The sequence below is a fragment of the Callospermophilus lateralis genome, chromosome 8, assembly GCF_048772815.1.
Source record: "Callospermophilus lateralis isolate mCalLat2 chromosome 8, mCalLat2.hap1, whole genome shotgun sequence".
NCBI classification, from domain to species: domain Eukaryota; kingdom Metazoa; phylum Chordata; class Mammalia; order Rodentia; family Sciuridae; genus Callospermophilus; species Callospermophilus lateralis.
In genome coordinates, this window is record NC_135312.1 from 139,857,268 (window position 1) to 139,880,803 (window position 23,536).

The following is a 23,536-nucleotide window of genomic DNA, read 5'->3' on the forward strand; positions in this document are numbered from 1 at the left end:
TGTCCGGTTTGCTCTGATAAACTTGTGGCAGGTGTTCAGGAGGCGAGAGAGGAAGCAGGTGTTACAGGCTGTTCCCTCGCAGTGCAGGTGGGACTGTTGTGAGGGGAGGCTGAGAGTTTTCTTCTGTGGGTATAATTGAATGAGGTAGTGATAATGTGGAGAAAACGCTTGGACAGTGCCTGGTTTCTTAAGCAAACTTTTAAAAAATAAAACATGTTCCCATGGAGATAATGGTGTGTTCCCATGAGAGGTGAACTGACCAGATGCTTTTCAGAATGCTCCTTTGGGTCTAAGTGATTCCTGTGAGCCCCAGGCCTCCTCCCTCTTGCCTGTGTCTTCCCTGCCCAGTGGAAATAGTGATCTGGATTGTGCTGGGCTGTTTTTCTTCTGCTCTCTGCCCTCTCTGACTCCAGACCACCTGCTGAAGAGAAGACAAGTCTTTTGTGGTTTGCTAGGCACTTTCCCCTTGTGTGATAGAGGTCAACTGGGAAGTGGAGGCCTACCCAGTGGTGTGCTAGTAAACTGTCCCTCAGTCCATGGCCAGGCTGGCCCAACACTCACTGCTGGGACACTGTGCAATGTGCATGAGCTCATCAATTTGGGGCCCAGATGGCCACCCGACTCAGTGTCTCCCAGTGTGGTCATCCTCAGCAGACCCCTAACTGCCCCTGTGCTACAGCCTGTGGGGCAAAAGAAGACTCTGCTATGAAGACTCTGCACCTGAGAGCCAGGGAGAATGATTTCTGTAGTATGGTTTGGGCATGGCAAGACATGGATTGGCATGGTATAGTATGGCGTGGCAAGGCTTGGTATGACCTGGTATGGTGTAGTATGGCTTGGTATGGCATGACATGGCATGGCATGGCTTGGAATGGTATTGTATGGCATAGTCGGCTTTGGTATTGCATGGCATGGCTTGGCATGGTATGGTACAGTATAGTATGGCTTCATATGACCTGGTACAGTATAGTATGGCTTGGTATGGCGTGACGTGGTGTGGCATGGCTTGGTAGACCTGGTCTGGTGTAGTATGGCTTGGTATGGCGTGACGTGGTGTGGCATGGCTTGGTAGACCTGGTCTGGTATAGTAAGGCTTGGTATGGCATGACGTGGTGTGGCATGGCTTGGTAGACCTGGTCTGGTATAGTAAGGCTTGGCATGGCGTGACGTGGTGTGGCATGTCTTGGTAGACCTGGTCTGGTATAGTAAGGCTTGGCATGGCGTGACGTGGTGTGGCATGGCTTGGTAGACCTGGTCTGGTATAGTAAGGCTTGGCATGGCGTGACGTGGTGTGGCATGTCTTGGTAGACCTGGTCTGGTGTAGTATGGCTTGGTATTGCATGGCATGGCTTGGTAGACCTGGTCTGGTGTAGTATGGCTTGGCATGGCGTGATGTGGTGTGGCATGTCTTGGTAGACCTGGTCTGGTGTAGTATGGCTTGGTATTGCATGGCATGGCTTGGTAGACCTGGTCTGGTGTAGTATGGCTTGGCATGGCGTGATGTGGTGTGGCATGTCTTGGTAGACCTGGTCTGGTGTAGTATGGCTTGGTATTGCATGGCATGGCTTGGTAGACCTGGTCTGGTGTAGTATGGCTTGGCATGGCGTGACGTGGTGTGGCATGTCTTGGTAGACCTGGTCTGGTGCAGTAAGGCTTGGTGTCATGGTGTGGTAGCATCGTGCTAATCACCTGAAGTCATACATCTTGGATACTGAGATGAATATGAGCATCTCTATCTGTATAGTCACAAAAGATGAGGATTCCTACTTCTGAAAGCTTTGCAAGTGTCTAGAGTGCCAGTGTGTACTGAGTGTGTGTGGAAGGGATTGAGAGAATCTGAACATTTCGACCTTTACTAAGGCAACATAAAGAATACCCTCGGTTGGCAAAGGAAGGAGATAATAAATGAAACAGTTGAAGAAACAGTGCTTGTCAGCCTACCCTCTGCTGAACTTCAAAGAAATCAAGGCGTCTAAAGCAGAAGCAGATACTCAAGCTGGTCTAATTCTCATCTGAATTCTTCCATCTTCCCTTTTCTTGTAACTCTTTATGCCGCGTGGAATTGGAGCAGCCAGGTCCTTTAGAAAAATTGTCTTAAGCAAAATGAGCTGCACTGGATCTAAGGGTCAGAGAGGATAGGGTGATACTGTGGCCTTCCCCGGTCAGAGCGGGACGCAGCAGCCATGGAAAGGAGAGGACTCTGTTTCTCCCTGTGGTCAGCCTCGTCCAGGGAGGGAGCAGGGAGACGATGCTCCAGGTGCACGGACCACCCAGTTCTGAGCCTCCACGCACCGCACCCAGAACCTTCCAGGATCTACACACTCAGGAAGACCAGGCCTGTGAAGTTCCTAAAACAAGCCACACTATTACAGTTTTACTGCTCGTGTTACTCTTTCATGATACCACAAAAGGGCCCTTTCTTAGTAAGAGTGACATGTCAATACACAGTGTGATTGCTTTGGAAGTACTGTTTTTAGGACATAGAGGTTCAAAGATGAGCCTACTCTCAGGGGCCCTGGGACTGCAGGAGGGGCAGGTCCTATCCTGGGTGGAGTGTAGGAGCTGTGTTCCTGGGTAATGGAGGTGCTCCCTGTCCCCAGCTGCTGTGTGCTGTGCCCTGGTGACAGCTTAGGGCCCTGTGTTCTTAAAGAATGGGATAAGCCTGGCCTGCTCATAGGTTTAGAAGGCTGAAATCACACTTACTAAAGAAATGTGGGCTGGGGATGTGGCTCCAGTGTAGCACGCCCACCTGGCATGCGCGAGGCACTGGGTATGATCCTCAACACCACATAAAAATTAAAAAAATTAAATATATTGCAGACACCTAAAACTAAAAACAAAAATTAAATATTAAAAAAAAAGAAATGTGAGCAAGTGTTCTCATAATATGTATTTTGCTTTCCCTTGGAATTTTGAGATTCCTCATCACTGCCTGATTCTGTAGTACCCTCATCCCCAGGATGTGGCTTTGCCTTGTTTTCTTCAGGAAACCCAAATTCAGACACATATTCTTTGTACGTCCAACTGAAACACTTCTCATTCCATTTTATGAAAGGCCCACAACAGTTTTTCTGCTCGTAGGGAAGAGCACGGAGAGTCATCTGCGGTCCGCGTGGGGTTCATCACCTACCACACAGTTCTCCACTTCTTCAACGTGAAGAGCAACTTGGCCCAGCCTCAGATGATGGTGGTGACGGACATTGGAGAGGTCTTTGTTCCTCTGCTGGATGGGTTCCTTGTCCACTATCAAGAGTCCCAGTCGGTGATTCACAAGTAAATGTCATGTGTCCTATCATTTCAGGACAGCCGAGTCCTGTTCGGGTGCACTGCATCTTGATTCTGTCTGGTTCTGTGTGGTTTTGCCATCAGTAGAGGGATTTGAAGACATGGATTACACACTTCTGTCATCGTGTTCTGCCTATTGCTCTTTAATGTGAACCAGAATCTAAAAGGACCAGAATCTTTAATGTGGATCATACTCATCTTAATCCTCTGAATCATTCCTTTTTTCTGGGGGTGCATGGGAGGTACCTTCTGCGTGGGGAAGAGTGTCCATGGTGATAGTATTGAAGATACAGGCAGGTGTGGGCACGCCTGTCACCCCAGCTGCCCAGAGGCTGAGGCAGAGGAGCAGAAACGCCAGGCCAGCCTGGGCAATTTAGTGAGGCCCTGATTCAGAATAAGAAGTAAGAATAATAAGTAAGAAGAGCTGGGCGTGGCTCGGAGGTAGAGCACTTGACTGGCACATGTGAGGCCCCGGGTTCAATCCTCAGCACAGTATATAAATAAATAAAAAGAGATCCATTGACAACTTAAAAAAATATTAAAAAGAAAAGAAAGAAAACTAAGAAGAGCTGGGGGGGTGGCTCAGAGGTAGCACAGCCCTGGGTTCCAACCTTTGTGCTGTAAAGAGATGATACTGTCTCAGAAACCCACAGTCTAAGAGATCACGAGTGTGGTGAATAGGAGCACATAGAGTTGGCGTAGCTGGTGTCTGGTCCAGGCCCCATACCTGGTTCTGACTGTGCCGGGAGGCCCTGCCCTGAGGAAGGGTCTGTGGACCTTCCCAGAGGCCGTCACCATGCATCTGGGCCTGTGCCCCAGTGTTGAGCTCTCAGGGCCTGGACAGGCACGGGCCATTCAGTACCTCTGCTTTCTCCTGCCCTGTAGCTTGCTGGACCAGATTCCAGGGATGTTTGCAGACTCCAATGAGAATGAGACAGTCTTCGCTCCTGTGGTCCAGGCAGGCATGGAGGCTCTGAAGGTGAGACCAGCCACTCTGCTTGCAACTGCAGCTAAAGACAGGCCCTGGGCTCTGGAGGCCGCCCTGCCCAGCCAGCTGCCCAGTGCTCACGCAGCTCCCCCAGGTCCAAGCCCTGGTCTGGAGGCTCCAGCTCAGCGCCTGCTCTTGGCTGCATGAGACCTACTTTAAAGTCAGTTTAGCAAGAGCTGACCACCACTATGAGGAGAGAGACCCCTTCCTGTGGGGTTTTCAGGCATGCAGGGCAGGTCCTCAGGGCCCAGTGATAGGGACAGCAGTGACACTTGGGCCTGGCTGAGGCGGAAGGTATGGCCAGTGGAACCCAAATGATTCTGGTGGTTGTCACCGTGTCAGAGTAGAACCACGGAGGTGGTGGAGGTGAAGCGCTGATGCCTGCGCAAGTCCGACCCCGCAGTGCTTCCCAGGTGGTCCTGAGGTTCTGTTGTTAAGGTTGAGTTGAGGTTGGCCTGTACGACAGAGTGCAGCATGACACTGACAGCAGCAAGATCCTCGTCCTTCCTGGCCCGGGCCTTCCCTCCAGTGCTCTGGGGATGATGGGCTGGTCCCCACCTCAGGACCTCTGCCTTGGCCTGATCTGTCACTGCACCCCAGCCACACCCCTCAGCCTATTCCTGAAGGACCCTGCTTCGCCCTGCTGTGGAGGCTTGCTGTAAGGACCCTGCCGTCCTCCTGCTCAGTGAGCTCACGTGCCTGGAGGCTAAACTGTGGGCTGGACAAGGTGCCGCTCCTGTGCCTTGTGTCTTCCTGCTACACAGACTAGCATTTGACACTGGCCCATCTGAAACCTTCGTGGGAGGCCTGGCCTTGCTGAGCCTCAGTTTCTCAGCCTGTAACACGGAGGGAACGGACCTGCCTGAGAACACAGATTAGATGGCTGTAGGGCTCACCCCACAGAACCAACCTCTACATGTTGACATACTTCTCTTCCCTTAAAATGAAGCCTCCACGCTCGAGCATTTTCTGAGATTCCCCTGTCTCTGGTAGGCGGCAGAGTGTCCTGGCAAGCTGTTCATCTTCCATTCCTCCTTGCCAACTGCTGAAGCGCCAGGGAAGCTCAAAAACAGAGACGACAAGAGACTGCTCAACACAGACAAGGAGAAGGTACAGGCCAGCCGTGGGTGGCAGAGCCCGCCTGCCCTGCTGTCAGGAGGGGAGAGGCTCTGGAGTCAAAGCCTGCATTGCACAGTGCAGGAATGTTTTGAGTTGCAGAAATTTGAGAATTTTTATATTACTAGAAAAACATAAATAAGAGCCCAAACATATTCTGTGTATAATCTGTATAAGAGGCCAAGAACCAGGGGGAGGCTGAACACAGAGTCCACGGAGAACAGACACATGCCGTGGGACCCCGAGGCAGAGCTGCCGGGCACTCCAGACAGCCTTGGTCAGACCTGCAGTGGTGTAGCCCTGGGTCGGGGCCACAGGGTCGGCACCACTGGGGTTCTGAGGAGAAGAAGGCAGACGAGTATTTCTTCAGCTCACTTAGCTGGAAAACATTTTCCATTTATAATCTCAGTAATAATTCAACAGAAACTTAGATTTTGTGCCTGAAATACTTGGTGACTTTTCTTTTTCCATTCTTGCCCACTTTGCTTCAGATTCTTTTCCAGCCCCAAACCAGTGTCTATGAGTCTCTGGCCAAAGACTGCGTGGCCCATGGCTGCTCTGTGACGCTCTTCCTCTTCCCCAGTCAGCATGTGGATGTGGCCTCCTTGGGCCTTGTCCCTCTGCTCACCGGGGGGACTCTGTACAAGTACAGCGATTTCCAGGTAGGGACGCCATTGTTGTCTTCTCCCGCTTTGACGCAGTGTGTAGGGAGCCAGCCCAGCACTGAACCAGACAGAGATAGATGCAGACACAGATGCACAGTGGATGAGTCCATTGGTGTTGCCTGGAATTGGCCAAAGGTGGGGCTCATTTAGTCTCAGAGTTGAACGTCCACCAAGCTGTCATAATGGAGAAGATAATCTGGGTTTCAGGTACTGTTTAGGAAAATGAATGTTTGTTTCCAATGGTTGAAATGGAGGGTCAGTTCATCACACTGCTGTCTTCCACATCCGAGTGGAGACAGGTCTGGGGTGGTCAGAGCACTAGCCCTGCAAGGCCCAGGCTGCAGGCAGCTGGCTTCTCCTGGCAGCCTGAGTCTGACAAGTGCACCCACCCAGGGACGGACCAGGCGTCCCCTCTGAACTCCTGGGTCAGGGAGAGTCGCCATGTTGAAGCAGAAGGCCTGAGCCTGCCTCAGGACTAGGAGTTGTGCTGGGCCCCTGAACCTCCTCTGCCATGGCGACAGCAGAGTGCCAGCACCGGGGAGATGGCCCACGGCTCCGTGGAAGACCCTCCTGGCCTCACGTGGAGGGGAAGCAGCACCAGGGGAGGTGGTCCACGGCTCCGTGGAGGACCCTCCTGGCCTCACGTGGAGGGGAAGCAGCCCCAGCTGCACGCCTTCCCCAGCCTCGCTGAGTGGGTGGCACCGTGGTCTTAGTCTTGCCTCTAACACAAAACCCCTAAAATTAGCAACAGTCTCCCCGTCTGACCATTATGAAAGTGAAAGAAATGATATGAGTTTCATTTGAAAACTTCAGAATCTCTGTCCAAAGGCCCTAGATTTTCTTTAACCAAAGAAACATGAGCTATGCTCATGATTTAGCATATAAATATGCTAAATCAGGATTAAAAATGAGAACTATTTTAATTATGTTTTAAAAACAAGAATCATCAAGTATTCTACTGCCATCTGCCACACGAGACTACGCTTGTTTTCTCAGATGCACTTGGACAGCCAGCAGTTCCTGAATGACCTCAGAAGTGACGTGGAGAAGAAAATAGGCTTTGATGCCATCATGCGGGTGCGGACCAGCACAGGTAGGTCTCCGCGTGCTCAGCTGTCTGGGTGGCGTTGGCAGCGGAGCGGTCAGGAGAACCCCTCCTTGTGCTTCAGGTTTCAGAGCCACAGACTTCTTTGGTGGGGTCTTCATGAACAACACCACAGACGTGGAGATGGCTGCCCTGGACTGTGACAAGGCTGTGACGGTGGAGTTCAAGCATGACGACAGGCTCAGTGAGGACAGTGGCGCCCTGATCCAGGTGACCTGCCTGCCCTCATGCCGCCCGGCTCGTGCTGGCCAGAATCAGGGCCCCTGCAGACGGGATAACAGTCCCTTCACAAAGAAATGCAGTTCTTTTCCAGGGGCTGGGTCCACCTAGGGAGCCCACTGTGCCTGCAGCACCCTGGCCTGCACAGAGCCAGGCACCTGTGCTGGGCACCCAGTGTCCCGGGTCCCCACTAGGGCTCACCCACTCTGTCTTTCACGAGGTCCGGGTTCCTGGCTGAGCACTCGGGGCCCAGGGTCCCCATTAGGGCTCATTCCATTCCTGCTACCTGTGCATTAGTCAGCTCCAGCCCCAGGAAGTGCAGATCTCCTGGCTACAGGGCAGAACTCTGTGCTCAGGGTTCTGGGGGCTGTCCAGGCCTTCTCCCTGTCCTCACACGGTCCCCCTCCTGCCATCAGTCTGGGCCCATGGCTCTTTCCCTGTAAGGACACCAGTCACATTGAACTCGGGTCCCTCTAGTGACCTTGTTTAATGACTTTACCTCCTAGGCCCTCTCTCCCACACAGGTGCAGTCCCAGCTCTGACACCGTGTTGAACACGTTATGTCATCAGCAAGTAGAATAGAATCTGGTTTTGTAGTACGTAACATTAACTAGAAGGCATGGAGCTTTTCAATTCAGATGGGAAAAAAGGTTACTAACTGGCCACTGGTTCCAGTTCAGCGTGGCACCAAGAGGGTGCAGAGAGGCTGAGACTTGCTGAGTGGGGGCTCTGATGTCCACTCTTGAGTCGCAAACGCTCAGGCTCTTTGGTGTGTATGTCATCAGCATGAGCCCTGAGCATCCCATGGGTCTTGCTGTGGCTGTGAGTGGTCTGAGCACCGTGGAGCCGCACACGTGGAGGTGTGGCATGCACATGCGGCACCCACCGGGCAGTGCCTACCAGTGGAATGCTACTGGAAACTCAGAGGACAAGCACTGCACAGCTGCTGTGGGAGTAGGGCATCCAGGGGTCCCTTCCACACACACTGCTTGGCAAATGCAGACTAGAGGCAGCCAGGCTGGCTGGAGGTCACCAAAACCTGGGCCTCGCCCTGCTTCTTCCACAGTGTGCTGTGCTTTACACCACCATCGGGGGTCAGCGGAGACTTCGGATTCACAACCTCGGCTTAAACTGCAGCTCCCAGCTAGCAGATCTTTACAAGAGCTGTGAGACGGATGCCCTCATCAACTTCTTTGCCAAGTCAGGTACAGCTTTGCTAGCTCTGTGAGAGTGCTCTTGGTGTTCCGTCCAGACCCCTAGGCTAGTTGTGATGGTAGCCGAGATTGGGGGGTGCAGCCATGGCTGCACATAACCAGGATGAGTGAAGGCAGAGCACAAAGGAAGACGTGTGCATCTGCAGCAGCAGGTGATAGGCAGAGACTCACAGTGTCCAGAGCTTGCTTCCAGTGGGCGGGTCTGGGCTGAAGGCAGAAGCAGAGGCTAGGCCCTATTGTGGCCACAATGAGCCCAGTGGCACACGGCAGGGTGGAAGGAGGCTGCCAGGAATGGCTGGCCTGTCGTCCATACCTTGGTAACTGAATTCCACGGGCCCAGGGAGCGTTTCTGTGGCTTCTCTCTGCCATTCTACCCCAGGTTATGGAAGAAGTAGCTGTCCAGCTGCAGGAATTCAGAACACCAGAAAAGGACAAACCAGCCCGTCTCGGTGTAGAACTGTTTATAATATTCTGAAGATGATTCTGGGGCCACCGTGGCCTTTTGCTGTAGGCATCCCACTGCTCTGCACTGACTAGATGCCACCCAATCAGGAGGGGATGTCAGCAGGGACTAGCATTTCTGAATACTGACATCCTCACTTCAGACCTGAGGACAATAGCAGTTTGTTCTTTCTCTATCATTTGAAGAGATCAGTATCTAGAACTTTGATGCCCGTTTTCCTAATGGCCTTTTGCATGTAGCTTTTAAAGCAGTTCTACACCAGCCTTTGAAAGTCATCCGGGAAATCCTAGTTAATCAGACTGCACACATGTTGGCGTGTTACCGCAAGAACTGCGCCAGCCCGTCTGCAGCGAGCCAGGTGAGTGTGGGCATGGGGAGGCTGAAAGTGAGAGCAGTGGGTTCCTTCAGCAAGTGGACTGAGGCGGTGACGCCGCACCCGGAGCGGGCAGTGAGCCTCACAGCCTAGGGGGCCAAGGGCATGGTCTTGAGGGCCACAATGTGTCCTGAGCCAAAGACAGGTGTCCAGGTGTCAGCTCAGGTCTGTACGTGTAAACAACAGAACGTGGTGTGATCAGTGTTCCCAGCTGTAAACGGGGCAGGTGTTTGCACGACTATGCTAACAACATACTTTATAAGCAGAAGCTTATAAAGCTCTTATACATGTGCGACCTTCTTGTTGAAAGTCACCAATAGGGAGAGCTGCTCTGAAAGCCTTGTCTCAGCCCTCACCCAGGGAGTTCGATGCTTCGAGGGCCCTTTAAGAAGCCCTGCTCAGGCTCTGCGGTGAAGGTGAAGCTCGCCTGCTCTGCAGGGTGCTCCTGCTCACGTCCTTCCCTGAGGCAGTGAGCGCTAGGTGCTGGTTCTCCAGGTACTAACTATCTGAACATAGAATTTTGGTTAAAGGGTAAGATGGTGAGAGACCACGGGAGACTCCTGCCTCCCTCCCTCAGAAGTGGTCAGTAGGAGGAACCTGAAGTGCCTTCCCGGGGCCTGCAGTGGCTGCAGTGATGCCGAAGGCTCTGGGTCCCCATCCATCCTCTAGGTACGCCTACCTGGACTGCATGCCTCTCCTCACTGATGGTCCCAGGAGCGTCTCAGTCTACTCCTGGGTCCTGTGGTTGAGCAGTGCACCACGTCGGCATGCCACCGCCCCATACCGAGGCGCAGCGAGCTCCTGGGACCCTGTGGGGCTCAGCATCTGTAGTCAGGCAGGCAGAGGCCAGAACCAGCACTTGCAAGGCTCTGCCGCTTGTCCCTGAGTCCTGGCAGAGCTGCGCTGCCTCGGGAGCCCCCCCTTCAGGATGCAGTGGCTGGAACGGATGCTGTTAGCATCCTCTGCACATCAGGGTGATTGGGAACCTTGAGAAAAGCAAATCTGTTAAGGAAAAGGAAGCCAGGCCCTCCTCCTTCCTGGTCTGCTGCCGAGGCGCTGTCCCGTGCCAGGCCTTCTCCTAGGCAGTGTGTTGTGCGTAAAGACACCACAGTGCCCCGCTCTGGGCACGTCAACGGAGCCATTCCTGTTCACATGATGGACTTTTATTTCTCCACTAGCACATTTCAGGCCCTTCGACCAGTGATGCCCTTGAAACAGTGATGTAACTTAGATGCTGTCATGGAGTCCAGAAAACAGAGGTTAGATACCAGTAGAACAGAGCTATAGTGAAACAAGCCAGGAGCCCAAAGCAGAAGGTGATGTAACTTAGATGCTGTCATGGAGTCCAGAAAACGGAGGTTAGACACCAGTAGAACAGAGCTATAGTGAAACAAGCCAGGAGCCCAAAGCAGAAGGTGATGTAACTTAGATGCTGTCATGGAGTCCAGAAAACGGAGGTTAGACACCAGTAGAACAGAGCTATAGTGAAACAAGCCAGGAGCCCAAAGCAGAAGGTGATGTAACTTAGATGTTGTCATGGAGTCCAGAAAACGGAGGTTAGACACCAGTAGAACAGAGCTATAGTGAAACAAGCCAGGAGCCCAAAGCAGAAGGCCGAGCTTCGGGTTCTCTGCAGAAAGTGCAGTGAAGCTGGAGGTGCTCCTGCCGTTCGTGTGAGAGAATCAGAGGTCGTGCCTCACAGGGAGCCAGGCAGCCCAGGAGGAGCCGTATCCTCGATGTGACCCTGGCCTCCACGTAGGGATGAGGCTGAGGCAGGAGAACGCGCTGGGGACAGAGTTCAGGGAGCCCCCAGGCTGTGGGAGGTGCTGGGCTAAGACCTGGCTGGACACAGCACTGAAACAAAACGTCAGGGTCATTTGCTTTATCCGCTCCAGCAGCTCACTGTTCTGAGCTTAAACACGTTACGTTATTTGGGGTATAAGGACTTCTAAAGGCAAATCAGATGACCTTAATTGCAAATTAATCCTTGTTTTGTCATTTCTAAATGCAAAGAAAAGCTTCCCTGACTCAAGCAAACTCGACTCTGCTCCTTTCTCACCGGCAGCTTTTCTCCCCAGGATTGCATTGTGCAGGGGCCTCAGAGCTGGAGAGGAGGATTTATAGTGACAGTCTGCGGCTACATTTTCTTCTTCCCCTCATTAAACTTTGACTGAGTCATCTTCTTATTTTCTTTTACCTGTAAAGTGTGTGGTGCTGGTGGAACCCGGGGCCTCATGCATGCTAGGCAAGTGCTTTCAAGCTGGACCGCACCCTACACTTTCTTTCACTCTTTACTCCACTTTTTTCTTCATCATCAAGTTTCATTCTTGTTAACCTCCTGTTTTCTTCCCTCTGCTCCCTATAATCCAACCTCCTCTACTCAAATGCTTTGGTCCTAATAGGGTCCTTGCTGGCCATGCTCACCCTTGTGTATCATTTAGGACAACAATTCTCTGAACTATCCTAAAACAACTTGGTTAATTAGAAGCAACTAGTTAAATTTCAAGATAACATCTTAAAACTGTACTGTTTTCCCAAATAGTATGTGTTTCTAAGAACATAAGATGCCTAACTAATAACCACTCAGAAATGCTGCCCAGGCTGTGCGGCTCCGGCACGTGACCATGATCCGATTCCTACACCATGGGTCAATTTCCTCTTTAAGAAGTAACATGGTTCCATGTGCTGTCAAGTGGAAATGTCTTGCTAGAGGAGAAATAATAATCAGGGTGGCCTCCTGTGAGGCCACTGGCCCTCCACCACCCCTGTCTCTGTAAAAGGAAGCCAGAAACGGAGCTGCAGGCAGATCTCCAAAATGCATTGCCCCAAGCTGGTTGGGAAGTTCTTTCCTGAGAGTTGCTTCCTGGACCCTGACAGAGCCCTGAGGGACACTCTCTTCAGTCTGGATTCTGATGAAGCCTGGTGTGTTCTTTCCATCATTAACAGCCACAAAGAGCCCTTGTGTTGCAGGTTTTTCTGGTCTCCTGCTGATGGTTCCCAAGAGCAGACCCAGCTCACTGCTCGTAGGCACAGCTGGGGAGGGGACCGAACCGCAGGGGCTGTCCTAGGATGTGGCTGGAGTCACTGTGTTGCTGTGTGGATCACATCCTGGCACGTACTCCGGCGCAGTAGGAAACAGGCATCTTTCTCTTTCAGCTCATTCTGCCAGATTCCATGAAGATATTGCCAGTGTACATGAACTCCCTGTTGAAAAGCTGTGTGCTGCTCAGCAGACCAGACATCCCCACGGATGAGCGGGCGTTCCAGAGGCAGCTGGTCATGACCATGGGAGTGGCCGACTCCCAGCTCTTCTTCTACCCACAGTTGCTGCCAATCGTAAGCTGCTCCAGGAGGCAGGCGGGAGGTGTGCTGGGAGGACTGCTCTCCCGCTCCATGAGCAGGTGGAGGAGGGCACACAGCGAGACAAGCCCCTAACCCAGCTGTGGAAAGGCTGCAGCATCAGACAGCTCAGGTCATGGGAGGGGGATTCCACCTACACACACCTGCCTGTCACACGCGTGGAGTCTCAGGTGCACATGTGCCAATCGTGTGTATGAAGTTGTATGGCATGTGTGTTCATTGTGTGAATGGGACATCATGCGTGTGTGTGTGTTCACTGTGCACACGTGTGCACACCACCTGCACGTGTTATTCCTGTGTGGGGGATGCTCCACATACACACACACACACACACACACACACACACACACACGCATTCATTGTGTGTTTGGGATCGCATGCGCACGTGCTTCCTCTTATGTTTTTAGAGTGTGAGTGTCTAGGAGTCAGGACATCGTGTGTATGAAGCTGTGACTGGCCTAGCTCAAGTGCAGCCAGGATGCAGCCTGAGGGGCCCATACTGAAGAGCAGCACCTGCCCAGGGACCTCCATGGGGAGCTCCACCTTTGCTCCCCTTTGCTCTTGCTTAGGCCTGGACAGCGCTCTCCTGACAGGTCTTTCCCTGAGCCTGCAGGTCGGGACTGAGGGGAGGGGAGGAAAGTTGGCGGTGTGAGCGTGGCCCTGGGGAGGGCCCTCAGGCTCCGGGCAGGTGGAACAGGAAACTAAACAGTTGCTTCCATCTTTATGACTAGTAGAAGTGAACTGTTGCAAAGGGTGGATTTTCAGATAGAGCTAGATGGACCAGTCCGCAGGGCACAGAAAGCAGGACTCTAGAGGACACAACACTACCTCTCCTCAGAACTGCGCTGGCAAGGCCACCTGCAGCCAGCCTTGGGCCAAATCCCATGGGCATGCTCAGACCCTCCTCTTCTGTCTGTTGCTTCTGTATTGCTGAGGATCCTGTCCTCCTGTCTGACCCACTGACCCTCGTGTTCTGTTGCCCTCCCTTCTCGCCCTCATCTCGCTGACCCTCAAACTCCGTCAGGCTCTTCCGTCCACTGCAGCATCTCCCAAATGTCCCCCAGCTGACTTTCCCACCTTCTCAGGCCTCCACTCAAGCCTGCCTGCCTCCAAGCCCCCTGGAATAACGCCACAATTCCAGCACCTCTTCCCCCTGGGTGCTTCCAGCCCCCTTCTCAGTTCCCTGCTTCCTAGCTCTCACCACCGTGGCCACAATGCTGCATGTGTTCCTACTTCATGCCCTGCCTTTAACTGCACACAGCAGGCGCTCAGGAGGTACGCGCTGGGAGGGAGGGAGGGAGAAGCACCAGCAGGAGAAGGAGGGGGCACCTCTGACCCTCTCTCTCCTGCGCAGCACACCTTGGATGTCAAGAGTACAGCCTTACCTGCTGCTCTCCGCTGCTCCGAGTCCCGCCTCTCAGAAGGAGGGGTCTTCCTCCTGGCCAACGGTTTGAACATGTTCTTGTGGCTGGGAGTGAGCAGCCCGCCAGAGCTGATCCAAGGGATTTTTAATGTGCCATCTTTTGCACACGTCAGTACAGATATGGTAAGTAGCCTTTCACTGTTTTTGTAGTAATATACAAAATTTAAATTCTTATATAAATGTTGCATGTAATTTTATGTTACAAAGAAGAAAACAACAAGACATGTAGTTCTGTATAAAGTTGAGAAATTCATGCTTTGATAAAACAGCAGTTAGCGTATATGAAAGTATCTGCATAACAGGTTAACCCTCATGGTGACTTTGATAGAACCTGCAGCACTTCCAGTGTATTCTCTGTGCCCATCCCACTGCTGCATTTCACCCTCTCCATAGATGAGTGAGGTGGGAGTTGTTCCTGTGTTCTGCAGCTGCAGGTTAGGGCTGAGTTTCTTCCGGTGGTGTGTGGCAGAGGTGGCCCAGGGCAGCTCTTGAGCTTAGGTCCCCTTCCATCATGTCCTAAGCTGCGCACTGTGATCAGAATAGTCACAGGTGCTCAACTCAGACTGTATCAGATAGTGATTTGCAAAGCAATAAAACAGATTTCTCCCCTTCTGTAGCAATCATAACAGAAGTAATTGTGGGTTTGATGTGGGAACAAATTCAAATATATATCTTGAAAGTGTCTTAGGAAAACCTACAGCCACAGTTTGTTGGAGAGTCTAGACTTGCTGTGAGCTGCTCTCACTGTGGCTCTGCTGCTGTGGCTCGATTGTCCACTATGTGGCACGGGGTCCCAAGACCCTCACTTACGGGGGTGGGATAGCTTAATTCTGGGCGTCACACCTAATTTCTGGTCTGAATGTATAGTTTAGGTATCTAGAGCATCTTGAATGAAGGAGCAGGAGTAAAATCCAGAGCTACCAAGGCAGGTGGTCAATGCAGAGAGCTGCCTGTCTATCCACACAAATGTCTATTCAAAAGGCGGGTGTCCAGGTCTCACCAAAAGATTGGTCATTTATAAATAGTAGTCTGTCTGCCTGTGGCTTAAAGTAAGAAATGGTTAGAATCGAAATTTTCAAAAAATATGAAACAAAATTAAAATTCAGTAGGCAAGAATGACCTCCTGGAGGTTTATAAAATTTAAGATGATTCTCACATCATGATGTACTGGCTCAGAGCCAAAAGAACACATTTGCAAAACAGCCAGTCACTCCACCAGAATGGCAGGTTGGTGGGTTTGTGCTTCTACCAACACACCTCTTTCTCACCTTCTTCAAGCAATGAAACAGAACTGAAACCAAAGGCAGGCCCTTTTGTTTAGAGGAGTGGGCACCTTGAGACATACACAGGAAGCAGACTTAGAGAATCTGGGTAGCAGGACCCTCATGAGGTTGAGGGCACATGCAGGGTGCACCAGAGCATGAAGACCCTCCCGCTGAATTCCATGCCTCCCGGAGGCCAGATGCAGCTGGACTGTCCCCTAAACTACAGCCAGACTTCTGGGGACCTCAGAGGCCATACACCTGGAGAAGCAAGTGCTTGGGGCTGGCTGCAGTGTGGGAACAGCGGCTCTGAGCCAGAGACTCCCCAGCAACCGTCTGCAGGCACAGGGCACACCTTCTGCTCTCAATACAGCCCTGAAATACACACGTGAGAAGACACTGACCCTGTGGGACACAGCCCCAGGTGTCCTTTAATAAAGCACACTCGTGTGTCACCAGGAATGTGCCTATGTCCACTCCAGAGAAGGATTTTTATTCTGAAAAGACACATTGGTTAATTGGCAAGAATGTCTGCCCACTAACAAGTCGTCTTTCGTTCATTTCTTTCCCACACTTTCAGTTTTCAGTGAATAAACCGTGTTTTTAAGTCCTCTCAGTCTCCTACTGCTGGAAGCACCATGAATCGTGCTGACCCTTGGTTTTCTTGAATGCAGACTGTGCTGCCTGAGGTGGGGAGCCCACACTCCCAACAGCTCCGGATGATAATGGCAGTTATCCAGCAGAAGAGGCCGTATTCCATGAAGGTAGGAGACAGCTCTCTCCTTTCCTCAAGCTTTTATTTATTCCATTAAAGACTTCAGGAAGTGCATGTTCTATGATTTCATAACATGATCTTCGTATCGATCTGCTGGTCAGACACATGCCCCTCGAGGCATGGTGGCCACAGGTGCCCTTGCCAGGCCTGATGGGATCATTCCTTGGGTGTCATTAGAGGAGTACCATTCAGAAATCCATGATATTTGATTTTTTTTTCTTAAATAAAGGGGTGGAACTGAGGTAAACTGAACTAATGAGCAGCCTGCTGCCTCCAGCGTGCACCTGGGTGAACACTGGCCCAGCGCACCTACTGTGGTTTGTTTTAGGGACAGGACCTGGAGGTGGCTGGGGTGGTCACGTTTGGGCTACTTGAGCGAGCCATTCCTTCTACTGAGAGGGCACATGAGAAAGCTGGGGAGGCCCATGTGACCATTTCCACATTCCGTCCCACTCCATGAGACCATGATCCCCAGTAGACTCACAAAGAAGGAAAAACAGTGGGTCCCTCCTGTACACCCAGTGTTGCCCCTTGTTGTGGGGGTGAGCCCTTGAGGAGACCCGCACAAGAATGGGCAGTTCACCTTTGAGAGCCTCTGGGCTGGAGCAGGGGAAGTTCAATCCTGGTGCTCTATGCCCCCTCAGTCCTTGGCCAGGCATTTCCCCAGAGGAAGCTGTGCCGTGGGCACCCTGTGAGAACCCAAAGCAAAAATGAGTACCACCAAGACAACTAACACCAGCTGCTCCACTAGCCTCCACACAGACAGCGAGTTCTCAGACTCGGCCCTGAGGCCTCTCTCCACAAGCCCCATCTCCGCCCTCCGTCTTAAGTCGCGCTGCCCAGCCTGGCGGTCACAGTGGCATGGGGAGCAGGTGGGCAAAGCACACAAGGAAAGTGGCCAGGGCCTCGGGCCCCTCAGGATGCAGCTCTTCAAACTCCTCGGGAGAAGGCTCCATGAGGGCAGCCTGCCCAGCTGCAGCAGTGGAGCTGTGCACCAGGGTGGCCTCCCGTGTACACACAGCAGTCGCGGTGCCACTGCAGTTCCCACACCACCCAATAGCCATGACACAGGGCCAGAACTAGCGCTCACATCACGCCATGCACCCAGGACTGCTCTTTTCCATGACATTTGACAATCACTCAGAAGAAATGAAACATGCTTTTAGAGTGAAAAGTGAGGGTTGGAGATATAGCTCAGTTGGTACACAAAACCCAGGGTTCAATCCTCAGCCACACACACACACACACACACACACACACACACACACACACGACAAGCCTGAATAAGAAGCTGGGCCCAGTGGGGCACACCTGTAATCCCAGTGGTTTAGGAGGCTGAAGAAGGAAGAGTACGAGTTCAAAGCCAACCTCAGCCAAAGAGGGGCGCTAAGCAACTCAGTGAGACCCTGTCTCTAAATAAAATACAAAATAGGACTGGGGATGTGGCTTAGTAGTTGGGTGCCCCTGAGTTCAATCCCTGGTACTTGCCCCCATCCCCTCAAAAAAAGACTTTACCAGAGAAACAAATTGGAATGGGAGGATATACAAAATGGAACCAGATCCACATGGAGCCAGCTGGTGGGGCAGGCAGGGCAGTTGATGTATGTTATTGATGGTTATTACAGGCCAGGAGCAGCTTAAAGCTCATCAGCCTCAGGCACAGGTCAAAGCGGCAGGTCAGAAGATCCTTCTTTCCAACAGTCGATGAGGCGAGGGTGGATAGGCTGGGCCCAGCCTAGACGCACTCTTTCCTGCCCCACTTGCAGGCCTCCATGCTCTAACCAGAGGGGAACCCTGGAGGCCCTCTGTGCAGGCACAGCCATTTCATTTCCGGGGAGGGGGGAGTCACGTGAACCACTGCAGAGGTTCTCCACGTTTTCCTTTCTATGTTGTCTTCCATGGCTCAGACGCACCCGTGGCTGTGGCCTGTCGTGGGCAGCACAGCCTTGAAGCACTGGGCCAAGCAGGAGTAGCCTCTTGTGCCTCTCACACCCACTGTCCTCCACTGCCCCACGCCCAGTCTCCCTCACCTCGTTGCTGTTACATCTGCTACCGGCCAGCTGCCCCATTCTGTTCTGCACCTCACTGGGTTGCGCTGGCTTAAAGTCACATGCGTGGTTGTGTCTGTCTAGGAGCCTCTGCCTCCTAAAGCTGTGCCACTCACAGGCTGGCCAGCTTCAACTCAGACCTGGGCTTAAAGGCCTTGACGCCAAGCACTGCTCACCCCCATGGGAAGGCTCTCCCAGGGCCTGGGCCACTTCAAGCCCATGTCCTGGCCTCCCATGTAGCCAGGCAGAGCCCTGGGTCGGCCCTAACCAGCTGCTCTTATTTTCCTCTAGCTCACCATAGTGAAGCAGCGGGAGCAGCCAGAGATGGTTTTCCGACAGCTCCTGGTGGAGGACCGGGGGCTGCACGGAGGGTCCTCCTACGTGGATTTCCTCTGCTGTGTTCACAAGGAGATATGCCAGCTGCTCAGCTAGCCAGCGCTGGGTGCTGCACTTCTGGGGAAGCGGTCTCTGGGCGCCCACTTTTCTAGAAAGCAGCAGGCTCGCTCTGATGCCCCCCACCCTGCAGGGACGCAATGGGGGGTCTGGGAAGGTGCCCTCGTGCCATGAAGGGAAGAGCCTATTTCTGACTGCAGTTTTTAATTTTAAAACTGATGGAGTTTGCATTTGATGAAGAGCAGAGTTTACAGAACATAACATTCTCAATTTCCTTTGTGCTAGATATATAAATTATTTTTCAAACTGTATAGATTTGGGGTAAAAGATTGTATTGGCTCCTCTCCTATTTCCAGTGAGGGGAAAAACTTAATTTTTACATTATACCTAATTTTTTAAAACCACATAGCTCCATTGAACACACTTTTCAATTAAGATTTGCAGATTTTAATAATGTGGATTCTATCTAGAACAATGTACGCTCTACTTTTTTTCATAATTACATACTATCTATGTTTATTTTCCAGTTGTTTTGTCTTAAAACTGTATTAATATTCTTAATGGTTCTTTGTACAATTTTGGCAGTTTCTACCTGTATATAATGGATCTTTACCAGTATCAATAAATCACTTACTTCATATAAAAATTCAATGTGTAGAATCACTTTTATGTATTTGGAGATTAAAAAAAAGAAAAACAGATGAAGCACTAAGCAAACCAGGTAGCAAAATTGTCTTTTTATCAGGGTTGAGGATTGTTAGGCAATAAACCTAGGATATGTCAGACAGCACACTTAAAAAGGCACTTTTGAAGGTCCTTGACTGTGTCCTGTGGGTACAGTAAGCAGAAGTTGATCCCACAGGAAGTTGACTGATCCCACAGGAAGTTGATCCACGCTAATGAAACGCCATGCCAGGAGTGGCCGAGAGGGGCCTTAGCATCCGTCCCAACCAGGAACAGGTATAACGCTGGTGGAGAGCGGAACACACGTCGTGTTCCAAGAGCTGCAGTGCCCATGAACATTTCTGTGGCAGACCTGACCCTGTTATCAGCCCACTCACAGGCCGTAGGCAGCCAAGGTAGTGTCAGATTACATGGCTCAGCAGGCTGTTCGTCAGCTGGCAAAGGCTGCAGAGGCAGTAGAGTAGCAAAGACACTGCCAGGCTGAGCCCCAGGCCTGCAGCTGGTGTGTTTCAGGTGCACTCAGTGGTTTAAGAAGCACTGCAAGCTCTGCAACCTGTGTCCAGGTCATGCATGCCTGCCTGCCTGCCTGCCAGCCAGATGCCCTGGGAACAGCAGCTGCTGAGAGCTGATGGGGAGCTGGTCACCCTACCAGTGGGAGAAAGCGAAAGCCATGTCAAGCTTCTTCAGTGCATTAAAACCCCAGCATAAAATGGAAATGTGGGCAATCTGAGTGGCCACTTGCCAAAAATGGGGTAAATACATCTGAAGTGTGGGGTGTTCTGAAGCAGTGCTCCTGCCCCCAGCTGGAGGCGGCACAGAGGAGGGGGCTATGCAACCCAGGAAGTCAGATCACTGGAGCCAGTAAATGCAAAGGACTCAAGCTTCCTGTCTGTTAGACCATGTGCATGTTTGCTGCTGCTAGTATCTTCCTTGCTGGGGCTTTTATTAAATCGGCAGAGGGTGAGGAAGGCTGGGATTAATCTAGCTCCTAGCTGTATTTGCTGTGTCACAAATATTTTAATTGGTGGAGCTACTAGCTGTAAGTAACAGTTTAAGGGACGAGAAGCATGGGCCACAACGCCTTAAGTGTTAACCACAAGAACCTCTCAAGAATTCCGGATCAGATGTCAAGGAACCATCAGGAAGAGTTCACTCTCTCAAGAAAGCTTATGTGAACTTCACGTCCCAGAAATCTAACCTAATGACAACTGGCTGAGAGTAAATAAGAAAGACCTGTCACTAATTTTTTACTTTGGCCAGATGGAAACATGTCCTATTAACAGAATAAGAAATCCAGGTCCAATTCCAGCTTGAGCTTTTCCAACGTGGAAAAGGATCTGAAACTGGACTTGGAAGCTCCAGGAGGAGGCACCATGTGCCCCCAGGCCCACACTGGGCTCTTATAGGCCTCTACTCCCAGCCCTGCTGCAAGTGAATGGCCATCTGTGGCCAGCACCTTCCCACGCCCACCAGCCTTTGTCTAGTAGTTGCCTCTCCTTGGGCATCAGTGCTGACCACGCAGCTTCCCAAGACTCTGGGGCGCCACCCCGCACCACCCCAGCCCTTCTACACTCCCAGTCTACGGTGCCTGTCCCTTATAGGAGGAATATAGTTTTTTCCCCTTCAGGCTATTATTAAGGAGGAGGTACATATGTGGTTTAATCACTCTCCTTGACAGGTTGTGTTTGGCAGAAAAGTAATTAAAAACTTATATCCTGAGGAAAGAGTCACGTTTTAAAATCCGGTCAGTCCACAGGAGTCGACTCTGTTCAAGATGGTTGATAACTAATAATTCATTGGAAATCACTGTTTCCTCACCCTCCCAGATACTGTTCTTGAGACAGAGGGAAAGCCCTTTTAGAAAAACAGGCCCCCTACTCAGCAAGAAAGCCTGAGCAGAATGGAAAAGGACGTGAAGGCCCTGGCAACCACTCCATGGTGAAGCAGGCCATGGAGAGGGCCCACTGACAAGCAGCCCACCACTTGCACAGGGACAGGCTGAGAAAGGAGCCTGTTGTCTTCCTGTAATGCAAGCCACAGACTCAGTCCCCACAGCCAAAGGCAAAGAAAGGCAGACAGGCAGGCGTGGTGCCATAGCAAACTGAATACGGAAAAGTGAGAGCAGCCCGAGACCCTGGTGCCACCATGGCTGTGTCAGGGAAGGGCTGGGACTTGAGATATGAGGAGCTGGTGGGCTCACTGTCTGGCATCAGGATCTACTTTTTTCCAAAGTTTGATTTGGAGTTATTATAAATGCAATATTGTTCTCTCTCCCTGTGGTGCTGGGAACGGAACCCTGAGCCCTGTGCAGGCAAGTGCAGGCCCACCCCAGTATTCTTAACCATGCAGACTTTGCTTTCAGTCAGCCTCGCGGTAGTAAAGTTAGCTGCTCTCTTCAGCCCCTATTTACCACTGTAAGCTTAGCTTCTTAGGTTCTAAGTTTCACCTGAATTATGGGCAACAGCATTACATCAGAGCCTTTTAACAACCCAGAAGTTGCCTTGAAATGCACAAGCCTACAAAATGGCAGCAGATTGGATCATTAAACCTCCACAAACCACCGGCCTGCAGACATCTGCTTTCCAGAGGCGAGGGCTGCAGCCTACCACACTACGTGAGTCCTCCAAGGGGCTGAGCACAGCTCAGACTGACTTCCGCTCCCTCCCAGTGCACTTCAGAGCTCTGCAGACCAAGGCCAAGTCTTTTAGCCTACGTGCTATGACTTTAAAGGTGATGGTTTCTCGTACTTCCTTTTAGTAAATTTGATCCCAGTATTTATTTTTTAAAATTTTGGGGTACTAGGGACTGAACCCAGGGGTATCCTACTACTGAGCTACATCCCCAGTCCTTTTTGAGACAGGATCTCGCTAAAATTGCCCAGTCTAGCCTCCAACTTGTATTCCTCCTGGCTCAGCCTCCTCAGTTTCTAGGACAAGTGTACACCACTGCACCTGGCTAGGTTTTTGAAGAAGCTGCTGTAGCTAACTGAAAGATACACATTAGCAGTTAAGATCAGCAGCTTTTAAAATCAACTGCTGTAACTAATTGAAAGGTATAAATTAGCAGTTAATATGGGTACCACTCATATAACAATAGCCTGCCACTGATGCTCACTGTAACTCCAGGTGCCCTTCGCACAACCCTGCTGGACTTTGGCACAGGAAATATGTGGTCTAATTTCTCCACAGGGATCCAAGGGCTCCTAAAGGCTCCCTGCTATTGGCCAAGACTCAGAACAGTGCTGTTACAGTCCTGCCCCACTATGTGCCCTGGCTCTCAACAGGCACCAAGTCAGACCCCATGATGACCCCATTTCTTGCACCCTGACCTCTTGCATTGAGCTGTTTCTCACAATTCCCTGATAAGAAAAGCAACTAAAAGTTTATTTCTAGACTGAAAATGTGGAACATGTAAATATAAAGAGGATCAAAAATCAGATAAGGCCAGAGACATGAACGGTCACTGGAGCCCGGAGTGAACGCTCTACCGTAAGACAATGCCCAGCTTTCCCGAGGGAGAAGGCAGCTGGGCCGAGGAGTCCTTCCAGCCTGTTGTTCAGAAGGCCAGACTACCTTTCAAAGGGATCAATTCTAGGTCTTGCATTCCCTTCCCTTCACCTCCTCTCTCCTTCTTGCTCTTCTCTAATGATGGCAGGCTACTGTGCCCCAACTTTCAACCTACCAAGGAGCCATTCCTCTCCTCCATAAGACTAATTATGAAACAGATCTCACAGGGCCTAGGCCACCAGCCACAGCACTGTCTCTTGAAGGCCCAGGTATGGAACAAGGGAGAGTCCTAAGCCAGCTCTTCTGAGGGCCCACCAGGGGGCACCTGGAACTTCCCTCCTGCATTCCCAGGTCAAGCTGACCTTTGATTCTACCTCCAGTTAGTTTATAATGTCATTTCAACAAACACACTGACCAATTGGGAGATACAACATCTGTGTCAAGAAAGGCGCTAATCAAATGCTACCAATATGCACTGGAAAGTATAACAGGCTGAGCGAGTTGAGCTCACCAGGCTTTAGGGTGTACCTTCTATCAATCAGTCCTCATCAACCTCAGTCTTGGTGTGTGTGAGTTCCTCTTTCGTATGAGAACAGAGTGGCCACTACAATGTAGAAACCACAAGAGTTCCCTTCTAAGTCAATCCTGTTTCATCTG

The 23,536-nt window shown here is 51.4% G+C and overlaps 1 protein-coding gene across 1 annotated transcript in view; it reads left to right on the forward strand.

Moving 5' to 3' along the window:
- Positions 1 to 19,310, forward strand: part of Sec24d (SEC24 homolog D, COPII component) — a 75,898-nt gene extending 56,588 nt beyond the window's left edge. The window contains exons 12-23 of the mRNA XM_076864532.2: positions 3,082 to 3,273; positions 4,171 to 4,264; positions 5,267 to 5,383; positions 5,881 to 6,051; positions 7,051 to 7,147; positions 7,224 to 7,369; positions 8,445 to 8,583; positions 9,295 to 9,413; positions 12,585 to 12,764; positions 14,143 to 14,334; positions 16,148 to 16,237; positions 18,588 to 19,310. Coding sequence (XP_076720647.2) covers positions 3,082 to 3,273; positions 4,171 to 4,264; positions 5,267 to 5,383; positions 5,881 to 6,051; positions 7,051 to 7,147; positions 7,224 to 7,369; positions 8,445 to 8,583; positions 9,295 to 9,413; positions 12,585 to 12,764; positions 14,143 to 14,334; positions 16,148 to 16,237; positions 18,588 to 18,728 — 1,678 coding nt within the window. The 3' untranslated portion in view covers positions 18,729 to 19,310. The remainder of the gene's footprint in view (positions 1 to 3,081; positions 3,274 to 4,170; positions 4,265 to 5,266; positions 5,384 to 5,880; positions 6,052 to 7,050; positions 7,148 to 7,223; positions 7,370 to 8,444; positions 8,584 to 9,294; positions 9,414 to 12,584; positions 12,765 to 14,142; positions 14,335 to 16,147; positions 16,238 to 18,587) is intronic.
- Positions 19,311 to 23,536: the final 4,226 nt, after the last annotated feature.